Genomic DNA, 13114 nt, shown 5'->3' on the forward strand with positions numbered 1-13114 from the left:
TTTATCGAACAGAATTAAAATAAAAAATTCTTTGTTTATTACGGCGTAAAATAATATCTCTTTGCTTTTTTGTTCTCGTCCGTAGAGACTTTTTTGATTTCTTTTTTGTTTTTAAAATGTTTATAGGATGTTTAGAAAACGTTTCTTTTAATAGTATTTTAAGTTCTATGTTTACTTAAGAAATAACAATGTTTACTATTTAATTCGTATAAATTAAAATGTTTTCAAATTTCACTTCATCACCTTAGAGCTATTCAAATTAATAAACTAAACTGTTTTACGCATTATGAACTAGTTACGACAAAAATTATCACTGTTTTATTCTGCGTGCACGGTCAATGCCAAAATCACTTTGAAAGAGTTTTTTTACAAGTTTTTATTTAAGTATTTATTTAACTAGTTAAGTACTCTAATAAATTTTATATATAAAATTTATTAGAATACTTAATTATTATTATAATTATATTATTACTTTATTTTAATACTTAAAGTTAGATAATTTAAACTTTAACGCAGACTGAAATGCGACGAGGTGGCCGAGTGGTTAAGGCGATGGACTGCTAATCCATTGGGCTCTGCCCGCGTGGGTTCGAATCCCATCTTCGTCGAAATGAATTTTTAATTTTGAAATGAGGATTTATTACATGGTTATAATCAGGTTTGTGGAAAGAGCCGGAGCCGCAGAGCTGTTAGCTTTTGTTATAGCCGAATTCGTAAAATCGTGCGGCTCTCAAATATATATTTTTTGCCATAACTACTTTTGACTGCAAACTGCAAGATGAGTTGTGTAACATCTTGAAAATAGCGCCATCATTTCTGTTATACGCCCAAAAGAATCATAAATAAAGATATTACTTAAAATTTGTTGATTTGTAGTTGTAATATTAAAAAAAGAACATAATTGTTGGTTATTATTTTTCTTGGTTTCTGTAAGTTCTGCAAAAAAAATTCAATAAAATAGTAATAATAAAAAAGCTATTTCCGGTCACCTTTGTATTATTCAACTGTTCCGTTAAAAAGCAACGAATAGCATTCCGTTCTGGTGTCAAGGTCAAGTTGTTCGAATTTCAATCCCAAAACCACTTACGTCGTTAACAAAAACAGTCGTTTCTGTGAAACGATTATTTTTCGAATATCAGTTTCACACTGCCGCTTAGAAAAAGTGTTTAATATGGTGACACCTTCTTTGATGTGCACCTAAGGAAATCCTAATTTTAAAATTAAAAAAAAAAAAGATGAAAGCTCTTATCTTTTTCGTCTTAGTAAAAATATAGTTGTCAACCACAGATGTAACTAAAGATGTTTCTGGATGAGTTGTAATGTTTTTTTCTTAGTAAGAAAGACAGTGCATTTATTTGTTAAGTTCCCGGGAAAGAGCTGGGAAAGTGTGTGGCGCGCAAGTTAAAATGCTGATGGATGGAAAATGAGTAAAGTAGCCGACCTCAAACATGAAACAACACATTAAAAAATGACACGGAACACTTTACAAGAAAAAAACTGAAACAAGAAAAAGAAGAGTCATACACAATTGATCAGCAAATGTTTCCGACGGTATTTTCTCAGAAAATTGGAATCTTCTTTGCATAACAATTGAAGTGCTTAGTGCTAAATGTATTTAAGTAATACAATAAATGTTTTGAGAAAATCTTCTTTAAGAAGCCATTTTAAATTTTCATTTTAAAGTATTAAATCTCTGATCAAAGGAGATTTTTTCAAAACATTTATTTTGTGACTTAAGTACTTTTAGCTAACTAAGCCCTTCAATTAGTTCTTGACAATTTTTACAAAAATATTAAGATTACAATCTCCAAAACCGAGTTCAAGAAAGCTTTGAATATTTTAATACTTTAAGTTAGGCTAAAGAAATTTAAGTTGTCCTTGAATTCGCTCTTGATAAATTTGGCATTCATGAAGAACTTTTACATAAAGTTCAAAACTTGGTCAGAAATTCTTGATGGTGAACACATTAATATGTTTTGATCAACATAGAAAAACTAATATATTTAAATAGACGGATAAAATATTTTTAAATTTAAAATCTGGGCCCTTAAATACACCTGGGCCCCAGAATAATGACTCTTAATTCTCCTCCACAGTCATTCACATCTTTCTCTACAAACATATACATATGTTAGAGCAGTTTCTCCAGTAGTGTAGTTGCCCCAGGATTTATATTTGTTTATTTATATTAATATGTGACTTTATCTAAATAGTTATAATAACTGATTTTATTTAAAAAAATTAGTAATACTATTAGTAATACTGAGTATTGTAACTACGATACTCAAGTCTTTGCAAGATTGTAAGGATTTATTTTTCTAATTTTTTTTAGACAATTAGGATTGATCACAAAATAGTTAGATTTGTTTTTTTATTGATATATGGTAGGCCAGAAGTTGCTATATAATATATAACAAGCTAAAATATTAAAGAGGTTCAAACATTGCATGATTTTTTAATAATAATATTTTGGTCAAAGGAACAACGCACATTGGTCAAAGGTACAACGTACGTGTTGTACCTTCGACAAATTGACTTCTTTTTTAAAACGCAGGAAAAAGATACTTCTTGGTTGAATGAAAAAAAGTCCTAAGTATAATTTTTGACCAAAATATGAGATAATATTATATAGTTTGAATGGTTTAAATTTACTCAATAGACTACGCAAAAAAAGCTTTAAAGCAAAAAGTGATCAAAGGTACAACAGGTTCCCCTACAGGTTGCTTTTAAAAGTATTTTTTTTGTAGATCTCTTGCTTTATCTTTGATAATTTAAGAATGTTATTCGCCATCGAGGGGTTATGCACATTTTATGGTTTTTTTAATTTTAGGGAAAGCTTTGTCATATTGCTTGGTAAAAATTAAAAAACCATATGCTTTTCATGGTCAACTTGCTTTACGGAAGACCGGGGCTAGTTGGCTCGGTTTTTACACTATGAGCTCTGTAGCCGTCACAGCACATTTTTTTGAAAATATTTAAGTGTAGTCTCAAAGAGTATGAATTTGGGTAACGGATAAAATGTGCATTCATTTACAAAAAATAATTCTTGGGGCCTTCCAGGGCCCTCAAAAAAAAAAAAAAAATTGCGCCAACTTACCCCACTACGGGGTAAGTTAGCGCAAACTATAAAAATGATTAATAATGTATTATTAAGTGCAAAATTAATAGAAATTTTTTTACTATTAATTTTGGCAACAAACTTAAGCCAAAAATTTAATATTAGTTTTAGCTGGTACCAAATATTAGTACGTATAACAGCCAAAACAGTAGCCCACCTTTTATCTGTGAAAAAAAAACTAAAAAATAACTCTTTGTTAAGAGTAAGTTTTTTCAATATTGTTAAAAATTAAAAAAAAAAAAGATTAATTTTATAAAAATATGTATTTTTTTCCATTGTATTTTCCATAGTTCTTTCCATGGTAAATGCTATGAGCCAACTTACCCCGTGAAAATTTTGTCAACTTACCCCGAAAGCCCTTTTTTTCAATAAACAGTCTATAGATCTTGAAAAACGGCAACTTTGAAAAAAAGTCTGACTGTTTATAGTAAACCAATTGTGATTGGAACTTCTACAACCATTTTTTTTTCATACGACTAACTATTTTCTTTGTAAAGTTTAAGGAAGCGATGTTCCAAAAGTTACGTTTTTGTCCATAAAACACATAAATTTTAGTTTTTCCCATGCGCATGCGCGAATCCTGACAATACTAAAGTGAATGATGGAATGGTCAATTAGGAAGGTTCTGTGTCATTTTTTTCAATTTCTGATAAAAGGCTCTAAAGATAAACGCAATTCGTCAACTTACCCCTGCAGCCAACTATCACCGGTCGCCTCTATATATTTTGTTAAGGTTTTTTTTATTATAGTTATGAGCATTTGTTGTTAAAGAAAATAAGGAAACGGGAATCTAAAAATATAGGTTTTTATACAAAATATGTTGAACTTTTTAAATAAAAATGCGTGCTTTTAACAAAATATCAATTTTCTCAATTTTTTTTAAATAAAAGTGATATTTGAGACAATTTATTCAAATAAAAACAAAATATATCTTCTATATGAGGCAACTATTGCAAACAATTTTGCTATGAGCCTTGCAAACAGAATGGCTACATGATGCACATTGCAGACGGGTTTTTCTGTCATGAACACGAGGACACATATAGCATCTTTTTATATTCTGCTCTTGTATTGGTTGACCTTGATTTAAAAGGCTATTTTGTGCAATTACTTGGCGAAGATTATTATTTTCAACTATTTGTGGAAGATTGTCATTTGCATCAAATTTTTTAATAAGACTTTTTGATAATTCTTTTAAAAATTCTCTTCTTCTATGAGAAGCCCCATTTTTATAATTTGGGTGAATTGATAAGAATAAAATCAAAGCATTGTATGCTGCAATATCCAAAATATTACAAAACATTGTAAATGGCCATCGGTTACTCTTTTGGCGACTCGAGTAGCACCTGACAACCTGGTCTAATGTGTCAACTCCACCTTTATATTTGTTGTAATCTAGAATAATACGAGGTTTTTCATTATGGTCCACAACAATGTCATTATTGTAAGGGAAGGCTGATAATAATATTACTGCTTTGTTTTTCTTAGGTACATAAGAAACTATAGTAGAGTCATTTTGAAAACCGAAAATGCTAGAGTAAACTGGTCGATGTAAGGCTGGCAATAACTTTTTTGGTATTTCTTCTTTATTTTTTTTAATGGTGCCAGTGTATGTCATTTTACGTCCTAGCAATGCACGTGCAAGATGAATGTTTGTAAAATTATTAGCTGTTATGCTACCACTTCCATTTAAGTGATCAGTTAGTTCAAGAACTAGTCGTGTACCTTGTCCAACATCACGTGCTCCATTTACTCTACCAACATATGGTTGCAAGTTTATGCAGTAAGAGGTTTCAGCATCCCATAATATCGATATCTTCATTCCATACTTTCCTGGCTTAGTAGGTATAAACATCTTAAGTGGACAACGTCCTCTAAATGTAACTAGTTGCTCATCGACAGTGAGATATGCACTTGGATTGTAGTTGCTCTTACATTTAGTAATAAACATTTCCATTATATTTCTTAAAGGTGCAAATTTGTCTTCAAACCGTCTTTGATTTCTTGTTTCTCTCTCATCAAACCGAATGCATCGCCGCAAGTTAACAAATCGATCTCTTTGCATTGAAGCCGAAAATATTGGTATGCCATCTAATCTACTCCAAAGTTCTTTTATGCTTTGATTTTTAGAATGGAACACTCCAACTAGAAGAAGAACTCCAATAAACTCATAAAGTTCATTTACTGTCGTGTCAATCCATCTTTCTAGTCTTATTCTACGAGCTTCAGCATTAGTGCAGTTGACAATAATTCTAATCATTTCTGGTGTTATAAAGAGTTTAAAGGCAGTATCCTCACTTTGGCCGCAAACCTGAGGTGCAAACCTTGTTGGGCCAGTTGGTTGTCGAATAATATTGTGTGCGCCTGGCTGAGCAGCATCTACATATGGAAGTTTACTTCAAATTTCCTCACCATTCTTTGAAATCATGTTTTGATTTAATATGTGATTTTCCTGAACAACTTCTTCATCACTTTCATCAAAGATAATAGCATCTGATTCATCGTCAGCTGTAATAATATCTTCTTCATCATCTGTAAGATTCTCGTCAGCTGAGTCATCACTTGAAGATAATTCATTTAAACTAAAAATTATATTATTAGCCTCGACTGCAGCATTTCTTCTTGGGCGACTCATTATATTAGTTTTATTTATTCTAAAAAATAGTTTCAGTGTTTATCAAACAAAATATGTGAAAAATATATAAGAAATTCTTTAGACATTATTATTTTGTATCAATAATATAAATATTTTTGACATAAAAACAAAATATATGCAACATGAGTACACTATTGTTGTTACAGTGATTGAATATATATAATGCATATATGGTATAATTTACTCATAAAAAAGATAAATAACACCCCATACCTATTAAAAAATAACTAAAACACAAACAAGTATTAAACTAAACATGATTCATATAACTATTTATTGACTCACTAACTAAAACATGGAAAAACTTGCATGGGGAATAAAAATACCCCAACCGTCTTTAACGTAACTAAATTTTTAACAAACAATATTATTGTCAATTAATTAGTAAAACAAAAGCATTTTACACTAACAACTTCCTTAAATGATAATAAAAGATGTTCTGAAGTGGCAGTTCAAATAGTCAAAATTTGTTGATGTGGCAGTTAAAAACAAACTCTTCTGGGGTAGTAAAATACCCCGCCGTCCTTTAAGGGTTAAGTAGTTCAAATTGTTTGTAATTGCCAACCTCGCCATGATATCTCGACCTCAATTTTGAAAAATCGGAAATAAAAAACTCATAAAAGAAACTTAATACTTGACATTTTATATCCCAAAGTACCAAAAAGATAATGAAGTTTGCCTGTTTTAAAATCAATCTGACCTTTTAGTACAATCTTTTAGTACAATCTGACCATATGGACAATTAATGACAACCTATTTTGAATGAGTCTATTAAGTTAAGTTAAAATGGATAACATTGTTAACACTTTACTTAAATTGTTTTGGTAAACAAAAAAATATATATTTTGCTTTTAGTCGATAATTCTGGTAATTTAACATAATAGTCGTAAGTTTAGTAAGTTTTATAATAATGCTTGACTTAGGGAATGAGCAAGGGTTCTATGGTGTAATGGTTAGCACTCTGGACTTTGAATCCAGCGATCCGAGTTCAAATCTCGGTAGGACCTTGCTTTTTGTAGCATCTAACGCTATTTGAAACTATCTCATGTAATTTAATCGGTTATTTGTATAATTTATTACATTAATATTTTTTATAAAAATATATTGAAAGTAAAACAGTTTACAATTGAAGTTTATGTTAAAATAGAAATTAAATAAAAATAAAGAACGTAGAAACTCAAAGAAGAATTAAAGGTCTTGTCATGAAAACCGCTAAAGTTTTTTTTTGTAATGTAAAATGAAAACAAAACAAATACCATAAGTTAGAGCTAAAGATTAACAGTAAAAAAATAACAAAATTATTGTAATAATATTATTAGTCGAAAACTTATGCAACTTTTAAACCACAAAACTTAAGATTTTTTTTTGTATGACTTTTGAGGTATTAAGCGATCTAACGTTTTTAAGAATCGCATCGACGCTTCCGTTCTTTTACAAAAGTAACAATAAAAAAGACCGTTATTATTCAAACTAAGAATATAAAACCAATAAAAACTATGTAAATGAAATTTTAATGACTAGGAAACAACCCACCTTCAACATAATAAATCTGTGACACAGTACTTTTTTTAAATATTTTATTTTAATGGTAATGGAAAAACGGTTTTCCGAGACAATAAACTAATTTTAAATACTAAGTTTCCGTTATGAAAATTGACGAATTGAGCCTTGAAAATTGACAAGTGCTAAAAAAAATTTTTTTCAAAGATAACTTTTCGGTGGCAATCATATTTTTTTGGGTGATCAACGCTTGCTATTCAAAAATATGCACACTATTAGGGTAATATAATGCTATCATTGATTTTGTCATTAAATCAAAAAAATAAATTACTTTCAAAAATATTTGGGTTACTAAATGACCTTAATTTTTGAATCAAATCATCTCCTAAAATAAAATTTTTAAGCTGAGTTTCTACTTTTTGCAATAAACAAATAAAAAGCTATTGTATTTTAAGCCATCGGTTGAACGATTTTAAGTCATCGGTTGAACATACACCTTAAACTATTTTGTCGGCATAAAAGCTCAGATCTTTTTTCTTTAGCCGTGTTTTATCGATTCTCGATATTATGCGATCCGATGTTGACGTGCCTAGCTAAAGTTTTAAGAATCTAACTTTTGATTTTTAATTAATAAAGTAACTAAATTACTTTTGCTTTTATTAGTTATATTAATAATCTATATTGTATATATAGTTTATAAGTTATCGTAAAAAAAAAAAGAAAATTCTTAACTACCGAAATCGGTAGTTAAGATGTAAAATTATAAACTTAATTAAAAAAAACAACTATTAATGAACAGAAAAAAAATTACATTTATAACAATAAAAAAATAATAACAATAATAAAATAAAGTCATAATAATATAATAATAAAACTATAATAATTATTTACATCAAGGGTGATTTGGATGGGTTTTCCCTTGACGTTATTTTTTATTTTTATTCTTAAAAATAAAGACACTTACTAACTTGTAACCCAAGATGTAGGTCTCGAGACCTACATTGAGACTCATATTTAACTGTCTTGGTCTTGAAACCTAAAGTCTTGGTCTTAGTCTTGGTCTTGAAAGCCTAGGTTATTAGTCTTGGACCACTACTGTCTTTTACTTTCTTGATTCTTACAAAAATTTCAACTCAATGAATGGATTAGTTATTAACAATAAACCGAAGATCGCCGCAACTTCCCCATCTCAATGAGAGTTTGTCGCGTTAGTTTGACAAGGTTCAAACTGAAATTTTTTATGTTGGGAGAACACGGCGATCTACGTTTGGAAGTGAAACATTAAAACTCGAAGTTTGAATTGTTTTAACTACATGATCCGCAAATTACACATATTTTAAATAAGAATAATTTCGCGCAAAGCATTAATTCAACGCGTTGAATTAATGCTTAAAATAATTTTTGCTTTGCGCAAATAGGATTCTTATTTATCTATAATACTTAGTTAACATACTATAATACTTATTTTTATATATCTATAATACTTTTTGTACAGGTTCACGGGTTTCTTTCATCTTTTATATTATGCAGTTTTGTTTAATTTATGGTTTTTTGCTTCTAAAAAGAATAACTATTTACACCACGTTTGCTAATAACTCATCATCGTCATCAGTTTTTATGCTAAAAAACTATAAGAGTTAATTTTTATAATAACTTGTTAAGTAATTTTTGTAAAGACTCTATTCTTAAAAACATTATCTTTAAAAAAGAAAAAGAACTTCTTTGTTTGTTTCCGAATCTCATTTTCCATCACATTTTGAAATATTAGATACAAACTTCGTGAACTAAAAAACCAAGGCAGTTAAAACACGCGTTTTGGAATGTAGCATCTAGCTGACTTTATTCATCAGCATCGATTTTATTCAATTGCTGAGTAACACCACGGTACAAGTTAAAATAAGACTTTTCCACATGCGCTATATTGCCACGAAAGGTTGGTGACTTCACAATTTTATATTTACAATTGTTTGCTGTTTTGGTTACAATTGTTTTAAAATAAATTACATCAAAATCTGCACAAGATATGACATCTCTTATTTCATAATAAATGTCACATATCTTAAGAAAATCGCGATCTTGAATATTTTGGTATTTTTGAACAGATGCAAAATTTTTGTTTAGATCTAGACTGACAACTCCAATACCTCTTTTGTGTATATATAAGTGAGGTGTAATGCTGAGTTGGAGGTTATAGGGATAATATTCGTTTGTCCATTCTGGAACATTGTTATCTTCGTCAAGGCCGCCACACACAAAAAAAACTACCATTTTTTCACCACATTCTTCATATATTGGTAGTACAAGAGCCACTTTCAAAAAAACAATGTTTGTTATCATCAAATAAAATAATTTTTGAATCTAACAAATTATACCAAGGAGTAATAAGTGAAACATCGTTTGATTTATGTACTTTTATAATTGCTTCTGTACTCAAAATTCTAACAACACGCTTTAAAGATTTAAGACAAAAAATAGCAGTTGATTCTTTGGTATTCTTACCTTTGGTACCTTGACATTTTTCAGTGGGTGCATCGAATTGTCTACCATAAACCCACGTAAATGAAAGTTTAGGGACATGCGATAATGTTACTTTTCTGTGATGTGGAGTAGCCAGATTTTAATGTGTTGTTTTCATTTCTTTTTCACTCGCTTTTCGATGTTCCTTGTAGCACAATCAAAAAAGTTTATGTGCAGATCAGACATTTAACTAGAGGCTATAAAAAAATGTTACGTTTATTGAAAAACACCTTTTGTACCTAACAATGTGTATTTGTTGTTGTTATAACAGATTTCATATACATTTTAAAAATAAAAGATTCTTTATAATAATTTGAAAACATCAGGCGATTCCACATATTCTATATTTTAGAACAAGTTATTACTTAATAATATATATGTTTGAGTAATAACTTGTTCCACATTGTAACCACAATTAAAAAAAGAAAAGTAGCTTCCTCAACTGAAGTGGCCCCTTGGGGAGGTGAGTAATATATATATATATATATATATATATATATATATATATATATATATATATATATATATATATATATATATATATATATATATATATATATATATATATATATATATATATATATATATATATATATATATATATGTATATATATATATATATATATATATATATATATGTATATATATATTTATATATATATGTATATATATATATATATATATATATATATATATATATATATATATATATTAGGGTAGGTCGATTTTTCCCTTTTTTTTTTACATCGTAACGGCTAAGGTACTGAAAGTTGTATTTATATATATAAAGCAAAAAAATAAAAAGTTGAAGGTGTTTAGTCGAACGGCTTGCGGATTAGCGATCAAAATTTAGAAGTACCCTCATCAACATTTGGAATAAAAATAATAACATTTTGCTTATGGTTTCATACTTTTCAATACGTGCAGACAAAATTTCAATCAAAAAAGTTTGACACACCATTTAAAATCATTTATACGTTTTATCGTTTCGTTTTATTAAGCAAAAATGTTACAAGTCCAATTCATATTTAAGTATTAATTTTTTACTTGTAGTATCACATCGATTATCTCATTAAATGCTCAATAAAATCCAATAAATAATCATTATTAGTTTAATAAATTATTTAAAAAACAATATTAAACTTTAAAAAAATTATTTCAAGAATGTAACAAGTAAGTTAAGCAGATAAATCATCGTACGACTGAGAATATCGACCTTTTGATAAAAACCTTTAACGCATTTTTCTGCTAAGTAGTTTTGTTAGTATAGATTTATGCTTGGCTTTAAATCCATACACGGTGTTAGAAGCTTCAGAAACTAATTTGACACATCTCTCAACGCTCTGGGAATGAGAGGGGAGGTCTTGAATATTAGGCTTTATTTTATTTTTAATGAATGTGTAAATATCTTCCTCGAAAAACTCTTTTGTAGTTAGTGGCTCCATTTCGATATAAGCAAGATCAGCAATATCAATAAGAGATATCCAGCTCGTAGCATTTTATTTGAGGGATTTTCTTTTCTATTCTATAACTGCTTTTGTTTCTAAAAATAAAAACATTGTTACTTTCAAAAAACTTGTTTCCTGTAAGTGAGTATTGTCTCAAATCCGAGAGTTCTGATCTGTTCATCATTATTTTTAACCATTGCGTAGTGAAAATTTGCAGGTATCAAACAGAAAGCATTACCTTGAATGTTTTTTTTACAATTCTTTTTACATCATCAAACTTAATAAGATTCAATTGAATAATAGTGAAAAACAGAATCTGGGGGGAATCTTGCAATTTGGAAGATTTCTTTATTTGAAACCATGATAGAGGATAAACTTTAACTATATAATGGGTTAGCTTTTTTAGATTGCGTTTGGAGAAATATCTCGAGTGTATAAACAAAGATGTCGTATAGAAAGGGTTAACCATCGAGCATGATTCATTGGACCTATTATTTTACAATTAGCCCATTTGTCGTCTACTTTACCTAATCCAATACCTTTACAATATTCGTAAAGAAGCCTTTGATCATGACTAATATCTTTTAATATCTCATGTGAAATATATCCTTCAGTGATAGAAGTTTGAATTGCTTCTAACTCTACTTGAGGTTGTCTACGAATTTCTTCAGAGTATCTTTTCCCAATTGGTCCGCTAAAATTTTGTGGACCGGTTGTTTTTCCATCTAATTTTTTAAAAAAGGCTTTTAGTGGGAGTTCATTCTGATGAAGGCTACAACCTATTGTGTGAAGTTTACCTCCTATCAACTCTTCTAGATTAACCACCAAGCCACTCCTCCAACCTGTTTTTGATGCAGTATTGTCTAAAAGAATAGCACGGATCCTCTTCAGACTGTCATATTCTTCAAGTACACTAAATGTCTCAAGAGCAAGAACATCTCCAGTAGCACCAACAACGGGAATTGTTCTCCTCATGTGTAAAAGTAAGGTGATGTTCTGCAGCAAAACATTTTGTTATGAAATTTTTTCCTTCAGAACTAATTGTTTTTAAGTACATTTTTGTGTTCTTATCTATCTTTCCATCTAAACCAATGCAAAATAGTTGTGTCTTCTCTTCTGAATCTGCGTTTTTTGAAATTATTTTTACTTTTGACTTAGCTCTGTCTAATTTACACTTATCTATTAGAATATTATTGATGTCAACTTCCGGTAGCAATAGATGCTTGATATCATGGAGTAAGGCGTTTCCTAGAGCTGCGCCGAGATTTGAAGACCAGCTCCATTGCATATCTTTGAAACTTTTGAATACTATAACCTGCCAGTGTTCTTTTACTTGGTTTCCATTCATCCTGTTCCTTAAGTAAAAAATTTAAAATACTTATGATAAGTGATTTTATTACTAATAAGCGTTAAATATATACTAAACAAAAAAAAATACGTGAGATGTTATTATTTCAGATATACATTATGGGGAACTGGTAACAAACTTGAAAGGTCATTATTAATATGTTTGTGATGTGACATATTTCATTCCTTCTCTTTAATCCTGTTGTTTTGTTTTAAAGCAGATGTATCTACCGAAGACAACTGAAACAGCCCTTTTGGTCCTGTTTTTAAACGCTGGTCCCGTATATAAGCTCTTTCTTCTATTGGGACTTTTGCTTCTTTAGGGAATATGCAAATAATGTGTTCCATTTTGCATTTTTCTTTTTTGCACTTTACATAAACATTGTTACATGACACAATATCCAATGAAAGCAACAAGCAGATATGTCAAAAAGTTTGTCTAGTTTAGAATCTAGGTTTCGTTTGATATTTCCGTGTTTGCGGTTTATGTTTTTTACAGTTGCAAATAGATTTTTAATTTTTGTTTCA

At 29.3% G+C, this 13114-nt stretch overlaps 1 protein-coding gene and 2 non-coding genes across 3 annotated transcripts; 2 read left to right on the forward strand and 1 right to left on the reverse strand.

Moving 5' to 3' along the window:
- Positions 1-526: 526 nt before the first annotated feature.
- Positions 527-608, forward strand: trnas-gcu (transfer RNA serine (anticodon GCU)). The gene has a single exon. It is a non-coding gene; the product is annotated as a tRNA-Ser (tRNA).
- Positions 609-4052: 3444 nt separating this feature from the next.
- Positions 4053-5378, reverse strand: LOC136086991 (piggyBac transposable element-derived protein 4-like). Its single transcript, XM_065809493.1, has one exon. It carries the CDS (start codon positions 5376-5378, stop codon positions 4053-4055), a length of 1326 nt encoding a protein of 441 aa, XP_065665565.1.
- A 1331-nt stretch (positions 5379-6709) lies between these two features.
- Positions 6710-6781, forward strand: trnaq-uug (transfer RNA glutamine (anticodon UUG)). The gene has a single exon. It is a non-coding gene; the product is annotated as a tRNA-Gln (tRNA).
- The last annotated feature ends 6333 nt before the right edge of the window (positions 6782-13114 follow it).

This window comes from Hydra vulgaris, chromosome 11 (genome assembly GCF_038396675.1).
Source record: "Hydra vulgaris chromosome 11, alternate assembly HydraT2T_AEP".
Lineage (NCBI taxonomy): Eukaryota > Metazoa > Cnidaria > Hydrozoa > Anthoathecata > Hydridae > Hydra > Hydra vulgaris.

Excerpts from the sequence above, each read along its gene's own strand:
- LOC136086991 (XM_065809493.1), bottom strand. The coding sequence starts at position 5,378 with ATGATTAGAATTATTGTCAACTGCACTAATGCTGAAGCTCGTAGAATA.